This window comes from Lissotriton vulgaris, chromosome 4_1, assembly GCF_964263255.1.
Source record: "Lissotriton vulgaris chromosome 4_1, aLisVul1.2, whole genome shotgun sequence".
NCBI classification, from domain to species: Eukaryota; Metazoa; Chordata; class Amphibia; order Caudata; family Salamandridae; genus Lissotriton; species Lissotriton vulgaris.
This window is the reverse complement of record NC_141691.1, coordinates 500,368,082-500,391,823: the sequence shown is the minus strand read 5'-3', so window position 1 is coordinate 500,391,823 and position 23,742 is coordinate 500,368,082. Positions and strand designations below refer to the sequence as shown.

The 23,742-nt window shown below is 46.4% G+C and overlaps 1 protein-coding gene across 1 annotated transcript; it reads left to right on the top strand.

The window, feature by feature from the left end:
- The first annotated feature begins 10,700 nt into the window (after positions 1 to 10,700).
- Positions 10,701 to 17,738, top strand: RIPPLY1 (ripply transcriptional repressor 1). The gene is made up of 4 exons (XM_086966800.1): positions 10,701 to 10,837; positions 11,886 to 11,961; positions 16,082 to 16,155; positions 17,138 to 17,738. Exons 1-4 carry the CDS (start codon positions 10,749 to 10,751, stop codon positions 17,394 to 17,396), a joined length of 498 nt encoding a protein of 165 aa, XP_086822926.1. The 5' UTR covers positions 10,701 to 10,748; the 3' UTR covers positions 17,397 to 17,738.
- Positions 17,739 to 23,742: the final 6,004 nt, after the last annotated feature.

The window sequence follows — 23,742 nt, the reverse complement described above, 5'->3', positions numbered from 1 at the left end:
CTTGAACATCTTTCAGGACATCATTTAGTCTATGGATGTCATTGAGAGAGGAAGTTTCCAGATAGATCTGTGTATCATCCGCGTAGAGGTGGAAGCAGATGTTGGCTTTTCTGAGTAGCTTAGAGAGCGGTTCCATATAGATGTTAAAAAGCTGTAGAGAGAGCACCGATCCTTGGGGGACGCCTTTGTTGACTTGCTGGGTTTCGGAGGTGAAGTTCTTGATTTTCATTTTTTGCGTGAGATTGTGTATAAAGGAGGAGAACCACTTGAGAACCACCTCCCCGAGACCAGCTCTTTCTTGATGAGGAGTTTGTGGTCCACCGTATCAAATGCTGCCGAGAGGTCAAGGAGAATGAGGAAGCAGCATTTGTCTGCGTCTAGTGATCCATGGATATCATCTATGACAGTGGTTCCCAAACTTTTGACTCCTGAGGACCCCCATTGAGTCACCAATGGAAGCCGGGGACCCCCAAGCAATTTGTATGATTTAAATTTCAAACATTAAAACAGTAAATCGAAAACAATAAAAACACATGTACACACAAAACAAATACTCAAATTACTAAGGATTTTAGTATTTTATATTGAAAGAATTTGCAAAAAAACAGGAAGGTTAGTGCTTCATCTCCCTGACTAAACTTTTAAATGGTTGGTTTTATTTCGCAGTACAAGGCTCCTGCCCGGGCCAGCCTGGAAACCCAAAGCAGCCCTGGCAAATGTTTTCAGGCCAGTCCCCATACAGTGCACACCAAGTGCAGTGAGTGAGCCTGACCACTATAAAGGGGGCTTTTTGGAGGCTCCCCCCCCCCAAGAAAATTTAGGAAACAATGGTGCATTCTACAACAACTTTATCATTATATATTGAACTGTATCAGCTTTTAACACCTTGGGTCCTAAGGGGAATTCCCGCTGGGTGCTGAACGCTTCACATTTCCATTGTTCATGACAAGGTCAACTCGCCAAACGCACAGCGCAGGTAAAACCCATGACGAGTTGACCTTGTCATGAGCATGGAAGGGGTTAAAGAATAGTAAATGATGACTTTACTATGCACCATGATACAACAATCTTTGTTAGAGTTCTTCAATGTTATCAACCTCCAACAGTGACTCATCTCTCCATAGCTCCTCTGACATGTATTTCATTTGTTTTATAGCATCTCTCATACCATTGAAGGATGTCAGAGCCCTTTACATCACTCACATATAGGGGTAGATTTACAAGCCCCTTGGGCCTCGGTACGTCACAAAAAGTGACGCACTGGTCGCGCAGTTTAGAACCCCATATTTCCAAGGCAGGAAAAGCGACCCTGCGTGACTTTTCCTGGTCTTGTAAATATGGCCCATATGCACACAGCACTTTGCGTGAAAGGGGCGCTCCATGGGTGTTGCTGTGGGTGTTCCCACGCAACACCCATGAAACCAGACACATTTCCAGATTTACTTTCATTCGTAAATCTGGAAATGTGTCTGAATGCTATGCCTCCCAGGGGAGGCGCAGGGAGGCGCAACGAGGAGAAATGTATTCTCGTTTTTTCCTCTTTCTATGCGTGTTGCATTCTTCAGCATGCATAGAAAGAGAATATCACCTCTGGTGATTGTTTATGTACAGGAAGGTGTCCCTTCCACACATAAACAATAGTAAAACAATGACATTTTGCAAGTTCTATGTGGGCTAATGCAGCTCACTTATAAGTTGAAAAAGGCCATTTCTGATTGTTTATGTGCAGGAGGGGAACCCTTCCTGCATATTAACAATCTCCTCACAACGAAGGCATCCTTACACCATGGTGTAAATGTGCCTGTGCAGGCCCATGGGAACAGTTTGTGCGCCAGCGCAGGGGGAAGCACAGAGATGCAACATATTCCTGTAAATATGTTGCATCCCTGTGCTTTGAAAGTGACTCAGTGCGGCGTAGCCAAATGGCTTGCGACATACACTGAGTCACTTTCCTTGTAAATCTGCACCCTAGAGACAATGATTCATATGTGTAAATTAGTGTATAGCAAATGCTACATAAGGCAAATGCGACTACAAGGTGTAGCCTTCACATGTCATTCATACTGGTAGGCATTTTTAAAGAGTGCTTGGTCTGGAGAAGCACAAACTCAGGATTCAGAACATAACACAGTGGTTAGCATCGACTTGAACAATAAAAATGTATTTCCACCTAAATAAATCTTTTTAGCAGCAATAGGATAATGAAAGACTTGGAAAAAAACATGTTTCTGACTTGTACCATGCAGTTTGCAAGCAGCTCTTTGATTACAGTTTATAGGTCACTGTGCTAAATTACGATGATCACTTATGAACTGCACAGTAACAAAAGAATCTCAGTGACAAAATCAGTAATCCACTAACCCATGCACACAAAAACTGTTTTTTTAAATGCAAGGTACATGTTCTTTTCAGCAGGCCTATTAACCTTCTTTGCTACATTCAAAGCTGCCAGTTAACAAAACTCATCTCGCTCTCCAGCAGGTACATTAATCACTGACGTTATCTTGACACTTTTATTGTTGCTGGAAAACTGCTAATTCTACAAGGAACTTTGTAGTGCTTTTAAAATGACTGCCCGAGGACCCCTAGGGAATGTGTCACGGACCCCTGGGGGTCCACGGACCACAGTTTGGGAAACACTGATCTATGATGTTCAGCATCGCGGTTTCTGTGCTGCAGCCTTTTCTAAAGCCAGACTGGTGGGGATCCAGGAGGTTCATATTGTCCAGGTGCAGTGTCAGTTGATGAAGTACGCAGCTTTCAAGTGTTTTAGAGAACAAGGGGAGCTTAGAAATAGGTCTGAAATTGTTCAGATCTGTCAAGTCTAGACCGGGTTTTTTCAGCAGGGGGGTGACTTGCCCCATTTTAAGACAGTTAGGGACCACTCCATTTTTAAGGAGCTATTTATGATTTTGCTCCATGTAGGTGCAAAAGCGTGTTTCATTTTCTTGATTAGTAGGGGAAGAATGGGGTCTGAGATATGGGCTGATGGTTTGGAGGTCGAGATCAACAAGATTATCTCCATTTCTTGAACGCAGCAAAAGCTAAGCCAGGGGGTGAGAGAAGAGCCAGGAGAGAGAGCATGAGGTACAGCAGTGCTGCTCTTCTCTGGGTTTGATTTGTTGCTGTCTAATGATTGTTCGATTCTTGCGATCTTGTCGTTGAAGAAGTGGGCGAAGTTGTAGCATAGTTCTTTGGACGCCTGTACAGATGAGGACAGTGGCTTGGAGGTTTGTTGTCTGATGATGCTGTAGAGCTCCTTCGGTCTGTTTTTGGCCTTGTCCAGTGCCTCACGGAAGAAGCTGGATTTCTTGTTTTTGATGTGGTTGTTGTATTCCTATGGGCTGCTTTCAGTTGGTCATGAAGGATGGCAGTCGGGTTGTTTCTCCACTTTCTTTCTTTGGCTCCTAAGTTTCTCCTTTCTGCGTTAAGGTCAGCGTTGAACCATGTTCTGGATGGAATGGCTCTGCTTCTTTTGAGCTTTAGTGGAGCTAGTTTGTCGAGTATGGACACAAGCTCGGAATTGTACTGGTCAGTGAGGTCATTGGTGGAGAGGTGGGCTTTGTTGTCCGGGAGAAGTGAGCTTATCTGAGCTTCCAGGATATCCAGGGGTACTTGGGAGAGGTTTCTCATCCATTTGGGGGGGTCTTGAAGAGGTTGATTGGGGATAGTGGGGTGATTGATATGAAATAGGATCATGTGGTGGTCTGACCAGTCGACGGGAAGTATGTGGTTGACCGTGATTGACTTCTTTTGCAAAATGATGGCGTCCAATGTGGCTCCTTTGTAATGAGTCTCCTCAGTACAGAATTGTTTAAGGTTGTTATCATAGAGGAGGCTGGATAACAATTGGATTAGAGGATTGTGTGTTTCATTCCATCGTAGATTCAGATCACCAAGAATTAGGTTATTGGAATCACCAAGTGTGCCTTGTGCTATCAGGTCGGCCAGTTGTTCTCCAAATGTGTTGTTTCTGCCGGGGGGGATAAAGCAGGTGACACAGTAGGGAATCCTTGTCTTTGGAATTGATGATGACGGATAGATATTCAAATGACTCGTAATCAAAAGAGGTGGTTTCCGAGATCTCCAAACTGTCCTTGTGGATGATAGCAACCCCTCCTCCTCGCTGATCTATCCTGTCTTTGGTGATGAGAGAGAAGCCAGGTGGTACCAGCATGTCTAGGCAGGGAGGAGATAACTTATTTAGCCAGGTCTCTGTGAGGAACGCAATGTCAATGTCATGAGTGAGGATAGCTTCAGCTAGTTCCGTTGCGTGTAGTGAGGCTGATCTGCAGTTGATTAGTAAGCAATTGGTGAAAAGCTCCTGATTACTGGCAGTTCTATCTTTGGTCGCCCTAGGTATGGCGGTGAGGACAGGATGTCTCAGTGTTTTGGTGCAGGGAAGGACTTTCCGGTGACCTGTGATCACTTGGATTTTGGATTTAAGAGAGTCTAAGGCGAGAGTGTCATATGTGGCGGCTAGTAAGGTTGCTTCACTGTCTGACATAGGTGCTTCTGTTCTGAAGGAACAAAACCCTGCCCATATCATCAATAGTGGTCCTAAGATGGATCCTATGGTTCAACAACGGGTGACAAAGAGTGGTATCAGAGTCAAAAACACATATAACCTTTGCTTCGTTTCTTCTTCATTTATTTATTAGCCATTTTATCAAAGGTTTGTTTGAATATCAAAATCAGTCATTTAGGATGAATGACATTACACACGTTAAAAATATATACAAATAGCAGTCCAACTCACACCTCAGGCATCAAAGTTCTACTCACAATCATTAGATACCACTCATACCTTCTATCAGACATTCATACATCACAATCACAATGGTACATCAAAGCCTTTAAATGCAGTCAGAATGAACAATACTGCATTCATCTAAAACAGGAGATGTCCTGCCACCAACAGGCACCACGCCAATAGGCCTATTATCTATGAAATAGACCTGGGTGATGCGGCTAAGGGCATTTTAGTGAAGATACTTGAACCATTTATTTTTAAAAGACACAGTTTAAAGTAATCCAGGCTGTGTTTGCGATTTGGCGGAAGATTTGCAGCAGGTGCGAAATTCGAAATATTGATATATACACTCCCTTTTCTGCTGCTGGAAGGTTGCCACTGATCTTCCAGGATCGGGTTATGTTTAGATGGCAGTCATTGGGCTTGCAGGTCATTGGTGATTTTTGCTCGGGGCAAATGGCTTCCTTTTCTTTTCTTAGGGAGAAGTTTAATTTACATACCCATGATTTCTTCAAATATCTACAGATCAGAAGCTTTCTTGACAAACCCCGAAATGAGATGGCTATAAAGTTCGGAAAGGTAACTATAATCGAATTGGCTCGAAGGAAAGTAAGAATAGGTACGGTGTATCAGAATCTTCTATCCTGTTTACCGGATGATATGGATGTGCAGGATATTAAGTGGGGGGGGGGATTTGATAAGACGGGGTTGATATTAGGTTCGCTGTAGAACTAGCAAGTCAGAACTTAGTTTCTGGTAGTTTACAGACGCAATGCTATATGGCGATGTTTGATCTGTATTACACACCTGCAAAGATTGCAAAGTGGGGGGGACAGAAGGGGGATAGGTGTGCCAGGTGTGGGCTTCAAGCTGCCGATGCAGTGCATATGTTTTATTTGTGTCCTAGGCTGGGGAAATTCATGCATGAAGTTGAGTATTTCATTAATGCAGTGCTAAAGATTCTGGTTAAAATCTTCCCGGAATTTGTGATAATGGGTTGTGACTGCACCGGGTTGGCTGGTGGATCCAGACACACTGCCGCCTTTCTTTTTATAACAATGGCAATGATTCAGCTTTGTATTACATCTCAATGGTTTAGTCAGGAAGCTCCAACATTCTTTAATTGGAGAGCCAGGATGCTTTCAATTGTATAACTTGGAGACATCTGTTTATTTTTTAAGGGGGAAAAAGAGGCGGGAGTTGGGAACTAGAATATGGGCCCCCATTAAGGAGTGGTCTAATGGTTGATGGGTATACTTGAGTTGGACTAATTATTGGCTGTATTGCTGTACAGATATGTCCTATGTTGTGTTTATGTCTGCCTTCTTCATCTTGCTTACTTAGCTTCCTAATTATTGTATAAGTCTTAGTTTGCCAACCCTTGAAAGTCTCCTGGCTTTATTGTTCTTTTGGGTATTCCAATTTTTTTTCATGTTTTTCACTGGCTGTTCTTTTTTTTCTTGTATATTATGCTTGTCATGACTTGTGTTAATTACAAAAAAAAAGAGTAAAAACAAAAAAAAAATACATACACACTCACTTTGCCCCACTACGCAATGCGACAAATACCAGCCCGGTCCGTATTGGCACTTTCACACACATACATATCCGACACACTAATGTGGTGCCACTGTTAACAAGCAGGTCAATAGTAGCACTCCGCAAACCACGTAAACTTCCTGCTGCCCTCCAGTTCACCCCCACTGACCCAGATGCCCCGGATGGAAGTTCACCAGCCCCTCCCTCTGAACACAAGGCCACTCATGGAGAGGTCCCACCGCATCTTGGTCCATGGAAAGCAGGTGGGGATAGACAGTAAGCATAACAAGAGGCAGACATAAAGAAAAGGGGTCTTGGCGCCACTTATGAAGTTCACCAACAAGTTGCAAAGCAGAAACAGGCTAAGAGTAACAATTTGTGACAAACAGGGGTCTACCAGGGCCTTTTGGCACCAGCCCAGTTCTGCGAAGCACAGGTGGGAGTCACACAGTCTCTTGACCTGCTTCTGAACCTTCTTAGAAGCATCCCTCCGGCCTAGTCAATTCCTCTCACACCTACCTGGTGCTATGAAGTCTTTGTAAGGTCCATATAGGAAGATGGTCAACTGTGATGGGATGAGTGAGTGAACAAACAGTGAATGGGGAACAACAGCCAGAGGAGCCTCTCGGCTCAAGGAGGCACCCTGTCAGTTACACGTTGATCCGGGTTGGTGCCCCGACAATCTGGGCACAGGTTCTGGTGCACAACGAGATGACTCTCACCAGACACTTCAGGTTACACAAAGTAGAGTTGCAATTCCGTACCTCCCTAGAGATGAGGCATTAGGTCCGGCACACCTTGATTTCGGTTAGACCAAATGTTTGCTGTCACACACACAAGTGCAAGTTCAGCAATTACTCGCGAGGTAGAATGAGACTCTGAAATGGTTGTATACCCCACCATAGAGGGTTGCAACCTGTGAATTGGACACTGCACGCAAAGAGCATGCAGTCGGCATGGCGCACAAGAGAAATACAACTCAGTCGATGAAGCGGGCTGTGTTGGATACCCCAAACACAACTAACAAGACACTTATGAATGCTGAGGTTCCTGCAGTACAGGAACCACTTTGCCGTAGATGTGGGCAACTTCTTGAGCTCTACACTAGGCACTCCACTCTACAGGCAAGATTTTTTAGTTCCAAGCTCACATCATGCTGGCCAATTTTCAGCAGGCTATGTGGGCCCTTATAGGGTGACCAGATTTCACAGGTAAATGGTGTGGGCCCCTCATAGGAGATCTTTGATACCCCTGAGACCTTCAAAAGAACAGGAGACGAGGAGTGCAGTCAACTGGTCCTTTAGAGTCCACCTTAGGGTGCCACACATTAGCAGGTCTTTGGCTGGGGCAAGCCACTATTCAGGAAGGCATGTGGTCCTTTCCATGGGCAGCTATCCTCCTTGTGCACAAAAGTGTCCTCTGGCAATGTGCACCACGCAGACCAGGTTCTCCGGTCTGACGTCCTCGCAAGCGGATCTCTCCTCTTGGTGGGGTGGCCCTACGTAGTTATACCACATTGGACATTTGAAGTTGGGGGAAGGTTCAAAGGATATTCCTTTGAACCACGGATGTGTCCCCTAAATGTCCATTCTGTCTGCCATGAGGCCACAGAATGCAGATCTCTATCTTTATGAGGGCCACACTCTAGCCCTAGAGGCCAGGTGTCACAATCTCTTCCCCCATATATTCCGCCCAGTCCATAAATGACAGAGGTCGACTTTCAATTGCACTAATTATGGCTGTTGTTGGGGAATGCCCAGATGTGCTCCCCTGGCCTCCGGTGTTGATTGACACAAAGTCTGATGCATAGAGATGTCCACTTTCCATAAATGGCAGTTCCAACCAAAACACGCCAAGTCCACTATTACCATTGGAATGGGTTTGGCCTAGCGAATGCATTGATAGGAAACATCGTGATGCTGCGCCACTGTAATCCATTATTTCAGCTTGAAATACCAGGGAGCCCTTTCCCTTTGCTAACTTAAGGAAAGAGCAATCCTCCTCAGTAGGAAAATCCTGCGGATCTTCCTTCCTTCCTGGGCAGCTAACACCAGCCCTTCACCTTCCATCCTAGTGGAGGCGAAAGACCTCCTCTGGATAGACCGTATTTGTTAGCTGTTAGCTGGAGTATGTGCACAAGGGCGCTCTCACAGACCTGCTGCAGCAGGTCAGACACATGTCTAAACATGCAGTGCGTGCGAGTGCTCACATTGGCCTGTAAAAGCTGATCAGGCACGTAGGGAAACCATACCTCTAGTGTATGTGCAAACCTAGGCCGCAATGAGAGGCCTGACCTATGTTTACAAACATCAAGTCTGCCACATTTCTTAACATGTGTCGGAAGGGTGTATGCACTTTCACACTGCAGTAGAGTGGGAAAGGGCTAAGAGCTTTAGGCTCCAAATGAAAACCAGCAAAACGTAAGAGGAAAAAGCAGAAAGTTTAGGGAAATGCTACCTGACAAGTATCAGGTCCACCAACACCAGACACCTGTCTCTGGGAGTGCATGGGCAAAAGTAAGGTTGCATTTTTCAGGACCTTACTCCACCTTACCAATCAATATGAAATACTCTGTGCTTCCCTTTCATTTGGTATTGAAGTGGTTGTGTCATTCATTTATAGAATCGATTGAAACTGAGAGAGTTATCAAATTCTTGAAATGTATTTTTGATCCGGAAGGAATACCCCAATGTGTGGTTACTTTGTGTCTGACCGCATAAGGAGTTTTTTGTCCAGTATGGACATTAATCAACTGAAATTAGCTCAGTGTTTGACTTTCTCTGATTGGTTGATTGAGCATTGTAACAGAATCATTGAGGAAGGCGTGCGGACTGCCTTGACATCAGAATTAGACGTGGGCACGGTTGTTACTGACAATGTTAGGAATTATAGTATGTCCCCACATTCCACTTTTTCATTACTCAAAGGTATAGAGGTGCATGCTTCATTATTTCCCTCATGGTTGACTGGACGAATTCACAAAAGTGAGAGTGTTGACCTGTCCAGAGGTTGCATAACCTCAAAAATGATGCTGCAACAGTCTTATAGGAAGAAGATTTCTCATAAGGAACCATGAGGTTGGATTAGATCTGGTGGTAGGTGACTGCATGGGAAATTCTTAAATATTCCAACAGAGCTAGGGAAGGGGAGTCCAAGTTCACTGCGCCGGTGCGTGTGGACAAAGTCAACAACGGTGCTGCACGATTTATACGAAAAGGTCGGTGGAACAAGTAGAAGTTGGTGAAGATTCAGCCAGAGCAGGTAGCGTCATGAGCAAGAGGAAAGGTTCTGTTCACTCCCTTGAAGCCGATAACCAGGTGCAGGTTGGTGGAGACTTTTCTGAGAGAGGTACATTTTCCATGGAACTTGTGGGTATGAGGTCTGTTGATGATTTGAACTCTCGTAATTGTTACGTAAAGTGCAATTATTCTGGAGTTATTATGCTGTGTTTATGCTGATTGGTTTTATCGTGATGCACTCTGTAAAACATTCTTCAGAGTTCTAATTTCGTAAGTTTTGTTTTATCCCCATTGTTCATTTTATTTTTATTTAATGGGGGAGGTGCTGTGATAAAGTGCATTGTTAGTGTGTTGTGCATGTTTTCAGGGCATTCTGTGCACGTGTGGGTAGGCTATGGGTTCATTGTTGTCATTTAAGAGAGCACACACACTGCACGGAGGGACAGTGGAGATTCCAGACCGCAGTTATCGAGCAGTCGGTGTCCGTACTGGCTGGAAGTATCTCGTCGTGGGGTTTCATCTTGAGGAATAAAGTCCTCTTTTAAACATACTACGCTTTGTGGATCATCTTTAACTTACGTTACAATAATAACCCGCCATTTGCTGGAAGTGTGGACATTTGCTGGGAGTTGGACTCCATTTGCTAAAGCTGCCGGGTGCATGGGTTCCCCTGGCATCTGTGATTCCATTAACGACACACGTGTTCTTCCGTGAAGGAGGCCTGCATCACCGCACTGCCATCATGTGCATCAGTGCCTGGTCCAGTGCCCGGCGTCTGCCCTGCTGCAGCTGCCCCGCTCCCATCACTGCGAGCAAACGCGGCCTAATGCCCATCATTAATTGTCATTAGCAGGGACCCCCTGCCTATCCTCGTGCCCCCATCCCACTCCTCGGGACTTTTCTCACGCATGGTGTCTCGCTTCTCCCCTCCTGTGTTTTCTTTTTCACTTGGAGCTGCAGAAATCTCACCCCCCTGCCGGGACGCTGTTTGCTCAACTGGGACACCCATTTTGCATCCTGGGACTGAAAACATTCCCTCCCCCTTTGGCCCTCCCGCTCTCCGCAGGGGATAATTTATGGTCCTCGCTCCCAGATGGTTATAAAAGGCGTGCAAGGAGAGGCCGAGAGTTTCAGAGAGAGGGACAGAGCTTTAGCGGCAGAGTATTGCACCGTCCTGGTTCCGCATCCCTGCCCGCCAAACTCTTCCTACGCCAAAGATGGAGCTTGTCTGCGCCAAGCCACCAGTGGGGGCACCCGGGCAGCGATGCCCCGTGTACAGCCGCCAAGGCCAGGAGCACCGAGTAAGGTAAATATAAGCTTACGGCCCACTGGAGTACTTTCTTGTTCTGGGTGTGTTGCCTATGACAACGGCTTTTCTCATCACTATCGTGTTTGAGAAGCTCGACCTTTTTTTTTCATTTCCCTTCGAGCGCTTTAATTCCTGTATGTATTGTGTCACAACTATAAGTACCAGAATGCCACTCGCATGGTTAGCTCACTCATACCTCGCACGAGGCAGGTCGAGAGATCGCGTGTTCTTAAAGGTGTTTTTTTCGGATCAGGAATGTCTGCATTACATCAGTTCAAACTTGTGATCCAATCGGAGAGTTCGGGGGTAGAGGGGGTGCAGTTATCTTCTCAAAACTGCCCAGGCGGCAGAGGTAAGGCTGTAAATTTGCTTGAAATATTGGACCTACTTACCGGCCTGGCCGACAGCTAGGAGCCAGGTGTGAGATGGTGGCAAAAGTTATGAAAAGTGTAAGTGGTTTAAAAGGTGTCATTGTTTTGGACTCATTTTAAAATGAGGTTGTCTCGTGTTCCTGCGCTCCAAGAAAGCGCCCTGAAGCCGGACCTCTCAAAGCTGATCTGTCATGGAAGTAATTTGGCTGAGCGGGTGTTCTATACAACCCCACTACTCCTTTTATCTGTGGGGTCGTGCCTGGCAACTTGCTTTTCGACTGTTGTCAAGCATTGTTGCATTTGTCCAAAGTTACCCTCTCCGAGGAAGCCGCCAACTGCCACCAACCCCCAGAAAATATTGAATGTTTACCTCTTGCGTGGTTGAAGTGGGAGGAAAGGAAGTGGTTAAACAGCCAGAGCTGCAGACTATGGGACTGGGGAGTCTAGGCCTCTGCTAAGGCTCAATATTCTGGGATTTCATGTTGTGAATTGAACAAATTATTTCATCTCCCTGTGATGTGAATGCATGTGACCTTGTGTAATGTAACTGGTGCTCATATAAAGTGTTCCAATACCTCTGGGTCGAGTTCGCGCAATAGAAGTTGAAAAAAACAGCAATCGAGATGCTCCGTGTTAAATATGGTTCTCTAACACCAAATTGTGCTTCTTTCCAGCTCTGCCCTCTTCTGGAGACCCTGGCTCATCACAGCTTCCGACAGCCCCAGCCAGAGGAGGAAAAAGCAATTATGCGTAAGTGTCCACATCCCGCACAGCCTCGTTGTTCATTCTTTGCATTCCGTGGGCTTCCCCACACACACACGTTTAGTAAAATTCTTATAAACACCGTCATTCCACCACAGCTAGTGGTAACAGCACTGCACTAGCTGGGTAGGTGTGAAACACAGAAAAAGGAAATATCCTAGACCTCAATCTATGCTGCAATTTTTAGACTCTCCTGCAAGTCACTATTAGGCGAAAACACAGCATGTTAGGAACGAGTAGAAAGTAATCTGATTGACAATTGTTCTGCCAGTTTACAAGGGTAAAGGTCCACTACGATGCAAAGCGCAGAGGTCTGCAGTGGTCTCGACAGTGATGTTCTCTGTCTGAGGCAGCAGTTTCTCGGCCTAGGTGGCTTAAGGCAGATATATATACACATATATTTGTGTGTGTGTATATATATATATATATGTATATATATATATATATATATATATATATATATATATATATATATATATATATATATATATATATATATATATATATATTATATATATATATATATATGTGTGTGTTTGTGTATATACATATGTATATGTATACACACACACATATAATATATATATACTACGCCAGAAACTGGTCACTGTGTTCTGGGAGTGAGGGCTTGCATTCTGATGTTTGATGGTATATTCCACATGCCGTACATATCCTTCATTTTCTCATATGGGTAATTTATTTTCGCGAGTTGTAACTGGCCTTCTAGACCCCATAAACGATGGAATTATCTCTAGGCGCTTGGTGTTGGGTGGGCATCCTAGTTTCTCCTTAGTCAAAGCACCATTCGACCTCATTATGCCTACCAAGGGAAAGACGCCCGGGGAACATTGGGGGGGAAATAAAGGGGGGGGGGGCATTTGTTTCCGTTCTACCGTAAATATACACGGAGAGGACCTTTAATTCCAAATATCCTCTGCCAATGACAATCCTTATATCTGACGCTGGAGCAGCTTATTCCGACGTCGGCCAGGCGCCAGGCCTTCCAACGCTTTAGTGACGTGGGCCTGAGGCCTCTGAAGATAGACTGTCTCCAGGGAAGGGTCTCGGCTTCCCGGGCAACAACCGGCTGCTTTGCGGGGCAGCTCTATTAACCCAAGCCCGTTAGTTTGATGTCCTGTAGAATAGCTCCTTTCAGCATGTTTTAGTTGCGCCCAGACACAATCTAAGTATGGGTCGGGAATGCACCCATTGTGTACATTCATTATGCGGCAGTGCAGGAAGGGCGTTGTTATGAACGTTTGAGGTGCTTTCTGCAGAGTTCAATGTGTGCAATTAGCAGGTGCGTGCTTACAGTAAACACAGCCATTGTGCCGCAGCCCCCTGAGCCCCCACAGTCTCCCGGGCCTCTTTTGTCCTGCAGTGTAAAGAGATCCTATTGAAATGCTGGTAATACGACTGTCTCTTTTCGAATTGATATGCGAATGGGGCTCTGTTTTACGTATTCAGAATGGGGAGGGGGCGGTGTGTTCATCCAGCACCGCGCAAGTAAGTAGCACGGCTTACCTAAAACGAACTGGAAGATAGGGGATTTGCCCAGGATCACACCATTTGGCCATGTAGTGAAGACACGTTTAAAACTCGAATGCATGGCCATTTGCAGCCTGAACAATCTAGTACCCGGGCCTGCAGCTGCAGTATCCATAGAACAGTGTAACAACACATTGGCATTTATTTAGCATTTCATACAACGCAGTTCTATCCGTTTCTAAGCACTTTAAATAGCGAGCGTTGCTTTTATCCATTACGTTGACACTTAGTTGGATGTTGGCAGGAGTCCATCTAGGTGGATATAGTCATAAAAGCCATAATTCTAACTGGCCTTGTTCTCTTCGTGTGGATGTTCAGCCTTCGACATAGTACGCTGACCTTTTTTGTCGGAAAGCGTCCACTTAACGAGCATGCCCCCTTCATTTAAACCTGTTTTTAGTTCCCTTTAAAAGGATAACAGGGCTTTCTAGTGACTGCAATATGTGGGGTCTGCCCGCTAGTATAGATGCATGGCATTAGGATGTTTCAAAAGGCGGTCCATTTTACGAAAAGGCTTTCTAGAGAAATGAAACACGCTGAACCGTTCATGAATGGGTTTCCTAAACCACATATAGATATAGGCCGCTCACTTCTGAGATAACAGTGGGTGCTAAGAGCCAACATTCAAACTATCGCAAACAGATGGTTGAGTTCACACTTGTAGGCCCAGCAGAGGCGGCAGAAGTGACCCTCTCGTTGGTGTTCAGAGTGACACCAGCGGAGGTGACGTTGTGAAGTGAGAAGTGACACCAGCTTATCTCCCGAACGCCACAGCAGAGGGCGGCCGAGCACGAGATGGTTCCCATCACTGGCCGAAGAGGCAGAATCACACCCACGCTCCAGTCCCCTGCCTGGATGGGCGCCAGGCCCAGACCGGCTCCTCTCACTCTAGGTGGAGCAGACTGAGGGCGAGTGTGAATGTCAATGTGGCGAGCAGGGTCGGGCCGAGGGCGAGTGTGATTGTCATCTGTGGCGAGTGAGGTCAGGCAGGGCTAGGCTGAGGGCGAGTGTAAAAATGTCACCTGTGGCGAGCGGCGTCAGGCAGGACCGGGCTGAGGCCGAGGGCGAGTGTGATTGTCATCTGTGGCGAGTGAGGTCATGCAGGGCTGGGCTGAGGGCGAGTGTGAATGTCACCTGTGGCGAGCGGCGTCAGGCAGGACCGGGCTGAGGCCGAGGGCGAGTGTGATTGTCATCTGTGGCGAGTGAGGCCAGGCAGGGCTGAGGGCGAGTGTGAATGTCACCTGTGGCGAGCGGCGTCAGGCAGGACCGGGCTGAGGCCGAGGGCGAGTGTGATTGTCATCTGTGGCGAGTGAGGCCAGGCAGGGCTGGGCTGAGGGCGAGTGTGAATATCACCTGTGGCGAGCGGCGTCAGGCAGGACCGGGCTGAGGCCGAGGGCGAGTGTGATTGTCACCTGTGGCGAGCGGCGTCATGCAGGGCCGGGCTGAGGCCGAGGGCGAGTGTGATTGTCACCTGTGGCGAGCGGCGTCATGCAGGGCCGGGCTGAGGCCGAGGGCGAGTGTGATTGTCATCTGTGGCGAGTTAGGTCAGGCAGGGCTGGGCTGAGGGCGAGTGTGAATGTCACCTGTGGCGAGCAGCGTCAGGCAGGACCGGGCTGAGGCCGAGGGCGAGTGTGATTGTCATCTGTGGCGAGTGAGGCCAGGCAGGGCTGGGCTGAGGGCGAGTGTGAATGTCACCTGTGGCGAGCGGCGTCAGGCAGGACCGGGCTGAGGCCGAGGGCGAGTGTGATTGTCATCTGTGGCGAGTGAGGCCAGGCAGGGCTGAGGGCGAGTGTGAATGTCACCTGTGGCGAGCGGCGTCAGGCAGGACCGGGCTGAGGCTGAGGGCGAGTGTGATTGTCACCTGTGGCGAGCGGCGTCATGCAGGGCCGGGCTGAGGCCGAGGGCGAGTGTGATTGTCATCTGTGGCGAGTGAGGTCAGGCAGGGCTGGGCTGAGGGCGAGTGTGAATGTCACCTGTGGCGAGTGTGAATGTCACCTGTGGCGAGCGGCGTCAGGCAGGGATGGGCTGAGGGCGAGTGTGAATGTCACCTGTGGCGAGCGGCGTCAGGCAGGACCGGGCTGCCTGCTCATCTCCCTGACTTTAGTCCACGCACAGCACGTGCGGCAATTAAAACTCTTGATGGGGAGACTGGAACACTCCCAGCACAACCCCCACTGGTCTGTGGGACTCATCTGTCATATCCTGTACGTATTCCATGCACGCCGGTGGCAGAGTGCTCGAGGGATTCCCGCCTGTGACTGTGCCCCAGAATGCAGACCTTACCATCGGGCTGGTGCCGGCAGGTCCCCCAGAGAACTGCTCCCCTCTTTCTAATTCAAGGATGCACAGAATTGCCTGAAATAGCTCATTGTGATATTTAGCAAAGCCCTTCCCCGCACAGGATCATGGGGTACCAGGAATGGCAGTCTGGGGAGTATCCTCTAACCAGGACTGCTGTGTGTTAGAATGTTTTGTCAAATAATGAAGAGTGCATTGCGGAATGGAAAGAATGGCGTTCCCTTCTCCTATAGCTAATAGGCCGCTTCTCTTTGTTTTGCAGCCCTACAGCAGACCCTCAGACAACGACTGTGCACAAGAGAACAAGGAGCTTCCGCTCTTCAACCACCCTGTCAGGTATGTATCCAGTGTCTGTGCGCCTATATCCCGGGTGAAGTATGATCTCGCTCTGCTTTCATCTATGGTCCTGTCACACAGTCCCACGTCAGACATGTACAGGCGCACCCATGAAAAGTACGCCTTATTTATGAAGGCCTTGCGCCACCGGTGCGTCACTTTTTCCCATGTTAAAAGTGACGCACCGGCGGCGCAAGGCCTTCATAAATAAGGCCCACACACTTTCACGCTTATACAGCTGAATAGGCGGATATTTCGAGCACAGGCCTCTTTCATGTGTAATGGGCTGCCGCTACATCACCCCAGCCATAACCCATTGCGCTGTGGAAACGTACACGTGCTCCATGTCTACGCCAAGGACAGTGCGAGGGCCCCTACATCAGCTGCTTTATAGTGTTAGCCTCCCCTGGAGCAGAGATGTACCTGATATTATGAGACCAGTACATCATGGTCTATAATAACTATGTCAGCTACACAGCAAAACATAATTGTCTTACGATGCTCGAAAAAAACACATCTTAATGACGTTTTTATTGACCCTGGAAGACTGAAATGATGAGCAGTCCCTTCTAGAGTTCGACCTGTCACCTGGTTGTTTTCTTGAGGGTGCATTGCTGCACACCTTATTAACCTGTATGCTTCCATGATGATTTGTAGTGCATACAAACAATGTAATAATAAGAATCCACACTTGTAAAGCGCGAACAATCACCCGTAATAAGGGTCTCCAGGCGCTGGGGGCCGTCGGGAAGATTAGGCAAGCTATTGCCCAGAGTCACATGGTGCTGGGCTAACATGCCGCCGGCGCCAGGGATCGAACCGTGATCCCCAGATCCCAGCGTCAGTCGCTCTGACCGTTTCACCACACCTCTCCCTTGTACACTGTACAATGTTTATATTTCCTCAACCATGATGTGAGCACTATCATTGCATTTTATTCTAAAAACTGCATGTCCATAACGATCCTTTCTTTATTTTACAGACTTTTCTGGCCCAAATCCAAGACATTTGATTATTTGTACCACAATGGAGAGATGATGTTGAAGAATTTCCCCGTGCAAGCCACCATCAACTTTTATGAAGAGTCTGACTCTGAGGATGAAGACTGGGATGAAGAGGAAGCAGAGGAGGACGAGGCAGAGGAATTGGCCAGCGAATCAAAGCTCTCCACTCTGACAGGAGTTGCCCAGGAGACATCTTTTGCTTGCCACTCGTCTACAACATACAGATGCCTGAACTGAACTCAGCTGTGCCATAACTCTAAAAGCTGGACAAATGTGATGGGTCCAAAAAGAGGGCAGTAAAGACCACTCCTAATCCCACGTGTGGATGTCTGACATTTGTGATGTGTTTTCTGCCGACATGTAAGTCAGGGCAGGAGTGTCTAGTTTGCTAGGGGAAGCATCCATCTCAGAACAGGCTGTAAAGGAGAGCGATCCCTGCATTGGCAGCCATGTTTAATCCCAGGTTTCAAATCATGGGCCAGTAGAGCCAAAGGGTCTGTCTTCTGTTGTCATAGCACTCACAGGCTCTTGTGTCAGATGTAGAATTGTAAATGAACACAATGTGACAAATACGGGTCTTGTTTCCATATTCATATTTTATTCATTTGTGTGCATGAGTTTGAGGGTTGATAGTGACAGCGAATGGCTCATATGCTCATGTATTGCAGGTAAAAACTTCCAATGGGAAGCAGTGATATTTAATTCCTAAAGAGGGCAGAACTTGCAGATAAAGACCACGAAGACGCAATCTGTAGAATATAAAAGTCTTCCTTTAGAGCAGGCAAAACACCCCAAATGAAACATTGCTTGGAGAGAGGTGGTGTTCAAGTGAGGAAGCCAGTTCTTTCTGATTTCATCCGTTGGCAAGTCTAGAATAGTGTTCTCCCATACCTTGAGGGCGCACATGTCAGCCACATGGCACATAACATAAATGCTCCTTTGTAAATTTGTCATGTATACATTGTGGTGTTACCAGCAAGGCATGCACACGAGTGTCTGAGAAGCAGTCAAGTATGTGGAGTCCTGCATTTGATCTTTATCTGTGTAGTGCCACTGATTGTACATATTGTATATAGCCACCCTAATTTATATTTTAGAATTTATGGAGACTTATGTATATACGTCTGTACATACAAAATATAATTTTAATATAAAAAAATACGTTGTTGTGTCAATACATTTCTGGATGCATATATTACATTGAAACGATCATATCTGCTCTGACTGGTGATTGTACATATCCAATATTTCCAACATGACAACTCTTGGCTGTGTGTAGGGAAATTGATTAATAAAAAGCTGATCCGAAGTCACCTCCCACCCTAGTCCCTTCTCAAACCAAACACAGCCCTCCAGCTACCTGCGGTATCCCCATTGGATCTAGGATTGTTTTCTCAGACATCTAGGCTCTGTTCTGACCGCTCTCGCCCCTTTGCAGGAACCCAGCACTATCCAATTTTTCAGGAACTATTTGCAGTTTTTTTTATTTCTTATTATTTTTTTATTAGGTGTTTATTGTATTTATGGTAGACAAACCTGAGGTACTTAATATTCTTTCCTATTTGCTGTGTAAGCAATGTGTGTTTTTGCACATAGCAAGTCAACAGATCAAGAGGACCCAGGGCAGTAGCTTCACAGGTGGACCCTGAGCTAATGGCTCGGGAACTGTGAAAAGGGGTCTGAACTGTGGTAGTGGGTGGAAGTGTACCGAAGATGAAATATCCATTTTTGTTCTTACAGTAACTGATTTCAGTCACTGCTGATCCTAGTATAAAAATAAGAAAATAAAGACTTTGCAACCAACATTGCTGGAGGCATTCTAGGCTGGAACAGGGAGAAGTGGTATAGTGTTGAACTTGCCCACTTTGGGCTCTATTCATAAAGTGGCATACCTAGTTTAAATGTAGGTGTACAAATCAATGCATTTGCGAGGGCTTAGCTTCAATCCTGATAAAAAGCTTTTTACCTCCACAAATGGGATTAACAAATACAAAAGTTCTACCAGTACGGTAGAATTCATACATTGTAAATTTAGTGTTTTGGTAGGGCTTGTGGCATAAAAGTGAGGTACTACCTGAAAAAGTATAAACCAAACACAAATGGATGACAGTGGTTTATATTACCGCACATAAGGAGGAACACTAATTTGTTTGATATGTAACACAGTATCACTATTTAAAAAAGTTTAAGGGAAGCTAGACCTTCCATGTTTCCCTGTCGACCAAATCTGAAAAGATTTGCAAAGGTGAGGTACCAGACACAGAGGTGCATCATTTACCATGCTGGAGTTTGTATTCAATTTGCAACAAGGTAGCACACCATGATTTAAAAAATGTAAATAAGTCATTTACAGTACCGAACTGTACATAACTAACATTATGATTAGGTTTATGTAAATCTTTTTTATCATAACTATTTATCTACAATTGCTTCACTATAGATCTACAAAAATATATATATATAAATAAAAGTAATTTTAAGTACAACAACACTTGAAAGTCAGAGTTTATTTAATGCATCTTTAATCTACATATACTACCTTCCTTTATGAATATATATATCTTCCATGTACGTCTGGATCTATATCTGTTTTACTTTTGGATCCATATATTTATTACTTTTACTTATTTGTTACTTTTCTTCTAATGCAGCATATCCAAAGCACTACCCTATTTTTCACCCTCTACCGCTTTCAATCTATAATCTAGATCATGGGTACTCATAGTACAGCCCGCGGGCCGGTGGCGGCCCGGCAAGCCTACCGTGGTGGCCCGCGGACCATGAGACATCCTACCCGTGTTTTTAAAGAGTGTCTGCAAACACTCTGCTGCTCTGTGGGGGCCGGCCTATTCAATCCAGCAACGCCAGAGTGGAGCTGCACGGGCGCAATGAGGAGGAGAATGCACATGCAAATGGTCTTTTTAAAGACCTGTGAAGTGCTGTGAAGTGCCCGGGTGGGGGCTGTGTGTCTGTGCACGCTGGGGAAGCTGGCTGGGGAAGCTGTCTCAGCCCGTGACACACAGGCAGGGTGAGATGACAGAGGGTGACAGAGGGAGGTAGAGGGACAGAGACAGAGGGAGGGAGGGAAAGAGAGGGAAGACAGAGGGAGAGGGAGGGAAAGGGAGATCGAGAAATGGAGACAGAGAAAGGGAGGAGGCGACCGAGGGAGATGGAGTGAGGGAGATGGAGTGAGGGAAGGGAAGGGAGTGAGGGAAGGGAAGGGGAGTGAGGGAGTGAGGGAAGGGGAGGGAGGGAGTGAGGGAAGGGGAGGGAGTGAGGAAAGGGGAGTGAGGGAAGGGGAGGGGAGTGAGGGAAGGGGAGGGAGTGCGGGAAGGGGAGTGAGGGAAGGGAGTGAGGAAAGGGGAGGGAGTGAGGGAGGGGGTGAGCGAGGGGGTAAGGGAAGGTGAGGGAGGGAAGGGAATGAGGGAAGGGGAGGGAGTGAGGGATGGGGTGACGGAAGGGGAGGGGAGGAAGTGAGGGAGGGAGTGAGGGAGGGAGTGAGGGAAGGGGAGTGAGGGAGGGAAGGGAATGAGGGAAGTGAGTGAGGGAAGGGAGTGAGGGGAGGGGGTGAGGAAGGGGAGTGAGGGAAGGGGAGGGAAAGGGAGGGAGGGAAGGGGAGGGAGCGAAGGGGAGTGAGGGAAGGGAGTGAGGGAAGGGGAGGGATGTGAAGGAAGGGAAGAGGAGTGAAGGAAGGGGAGGGAGGGAGGGGGAGGGAAGGGGAGGTGAGGGAGGGAGAGAGGGAAGAGAGGGGGAGTGAGGGTGAGGGTGAGGGAAGGGGAGTGAGGAGATGGAATAGGGAAGGTGAGGGGTGAGGGAGAGGGGGTGAGGGTAGGGAGAGAGGAGAGAGGAGGTAGAGGAAGGAGAGGAGAGGGGTGATCAAGTCAGAGTGAGTGAGACAGAGAGACCGGGGAGGGAGATAGAGGGAGGGAGGCAGAGAGAGAGGGATAGAGGGAGGGAGAGGGAGAAAGAGGTGTGTATGCCTGGTCTGGTAGCTCAGTGGACAAAGGCGTCTGCTGCAGGGACCTGTGTTCAACCTCATGGCCACAGTTTTTTTGGCTCTAGCCCCACCCCCTCCCCCACTGACCCTGCCCCCACCGGTGCAGCCCTCGGACACAAACCACACTGTAAATTTGGCCCCCGAGTGAAAGTTTGTGAGTACCCATGCTCTAGATCATTATTTTGAATAGGGAATTCGCAACATTCTATTGCGAATAACTTTGGCGCCGGTTGATGAATCTGCCTGGAAATTTCCTCAAATTTGCCTGGTGGCGCTCCGCTCCTTCCCTGAAAGTTTGGGGGGGATTCGTCAAGCGGGGGCCGAGATAAAAGGGGGGTCCCAAAAAGTGTTTTCCCCATGTTAATTTCCATAGGGCGGTCAAACTCACTTTTTGCCCGAACGGCTGAATGGCTTTCCACCAAACTTGGCAAAATTGTAGGGACTGGTAGCCCGATGTGCCTTTGCTATGTCTCAAGATATGTGCTCCAGTGGATTTTGAGTAATGTAGGTTCAAAAAAATATATATATCTATAAGCGCGCCCCGGTACGCGCACCAGCGCGCTACGCGAGTTTGCAAGCGGAAAGCTGATTGGCTCTCGGGTGTCTGTCAACATTCCAAACAGTCCGGAGCGGCCGCCATCTTGTGTCTCGGTAGGATCGAGACACAAGAGGTGGAAAAAACAAAGGGGGAAATGACCAAAAGGGGGCAGAGTAGACCCCTCCTGACCCCCTAGGTTTGATGTGGGGGCCATAAAAGGGCCCCGCGGGGCAAAAAAAAAGATTTTTTTTTTCGATTTTCGCAGGGGGAGCGCCCGGTACGCGCACCGGGGAGCGTACCATGGGGAAAACCCAGTGAAACAGTAAAATAATAATTTAAGGTGCTTAGAGGTAGGGTAGCTCTGAATAGAGTTGTGTTGTTGTGTTGTGTGGGAACCAATGCAGAGTCTTAAATTTAATGTACACCGTCTCCTCTGTAGATATCTTGCATGTTGTTACAGAAGTTATTGTGGTATATGGAATCCATACCATAGTCTGTCAGGAAAGCAGAAACAGATCCTTTAAGCACTCCCTGAGAAGGCCTAGGGGTTCATGGGTAGTCTATCCTGCTCCCTTATGATGAAAAAGAGATGTAAAATACACATTGGAGATAATATAGTGGGAGAAAGGAAGTAACTATGAGCAAACTTATTATGTAACACAAAAAAGTTGAACAGTATACTATAAGTCTCACTTTATATTATAATCATTTTGGTACTACTTCATGATTTACATATAAAAATGAATAATGTCTCAAACTATTTATGATTATTAAATATACATTTATTCTTCTGATTTTTCAAAATTTAATAAAACTTCCAACATTAGATTGTCTGGAATTTCCTCATAATTTTCATTGCATGATTCTATTTTTTGCAAACAGTCAATTAATTGTTGGTCCAGAGAGTCATCCATGAAATCCAAGACATCTTTTTTTTCTTCTGAATTGTTCTCAACCTTTACTTCGAAATAAATAATATTGGATTGTTCTTTTCCTTCCATTTTCTTTCTGTAAATTGCAAATATATCAGTAGAGTTAGGGTACTGTTGGGTTTAAGTTCAGACAGGTACTTCTGAGTTTTTAACAGTGAAGTAATTTTTGGGCAGTGTATGGTTTCAGGCAGGAAGTAGAACTATTAAAAAGGGCATGTGATGAAGCCTAAGTAAATTCATAATTATACCAGAGAAGCCTAACTCAATCCATAACTATAACAAAGAAGCCTATCCTAATCTATAACTATTACAGAGGGATAGTATATAACTATCAGAAAACGTTTTCCCACATTAACTTAAAGTGCACAACATAGTTCCCCTTCCAAATTAACAACTTCCCTTTGTCAAAGCAGTTGAAGTTTTCAGTGAAAATTCTTTCCAAATGTACCTCAGGTAGTACTAGTCAAAATGGCTGTGTTTCCCTCTCATTTTTCATATATATTCATGTACATAACCAATCAAATGTCAGCACATAAAAGTACAAAATAAAAGTAACATTTTAATTGGTTGTAAATTCTAACACTTTCATATGTGTTTTTGTCATGTAATTTACCTCAGGATATTTAGACAGGGCTACAGCCTAAATGGCTCAATGGAAATCCACCAAATTTGGGAAAATGGTAGGGACTGGTATGTAGTAGGGCCTATTCTATATTTGGTGAAAGTGCCTCCAGTGCGCGCTCCGGTACGCGCTCCGGTACGCGCATCGGAAGCGCTACGGTAGTCCGCCATTTTGTGTTTCGGTAGAATTGAGACACAAGATGGAGGACAAACAACGTTGGGAATGGGTAAAAGGGGGCACGGTAGATACCCCCTGACCCTCTAGGTTTTCTGAGGGGAGTTTCGGAGGTACATATATGAAATGTTTTTAAAAATTTTGCGGGGGGAGCGCCCGGTACGCGCACCGGGGAGCGTACCGGAGAGCGTACTTTGGTGAAAAATAGTGAAAAAGGTTAGAGTAAGATAATCATTTTCAGTGATCAGACGTAGGGTAGCTCTGAAAAGAGCTTTTGGGTTCTGTGGCTGATTTAGGTACCTACAAGTAGGTTCCAATGC

Bases quoted from the DNA above. Each gene is read 5' to 3' on its own strand.
- RIPPLY1 (XM_086966800.1), top strand. From the start codon at position 10,749: ATGGAGCTTGTCTGCGCCAAGCCACCAGTGGGGGCACCCGGGCAGCGA. The intron at 10,838-11,885 runs GTAAATATAAGC...GCTTCTTTCCAG, and splicing joins GGCCAGGAGCACCGAGTAAG to CTCTGCCCTCTTCTGGAGAC. The intron at 16,156-17,137 runs GTATGTATCCAG...TTTATTTTACAG, and splicing joins CTCTTCAACCACCCTGTCAG to ACTTTTCTGGCCCAAATCCA.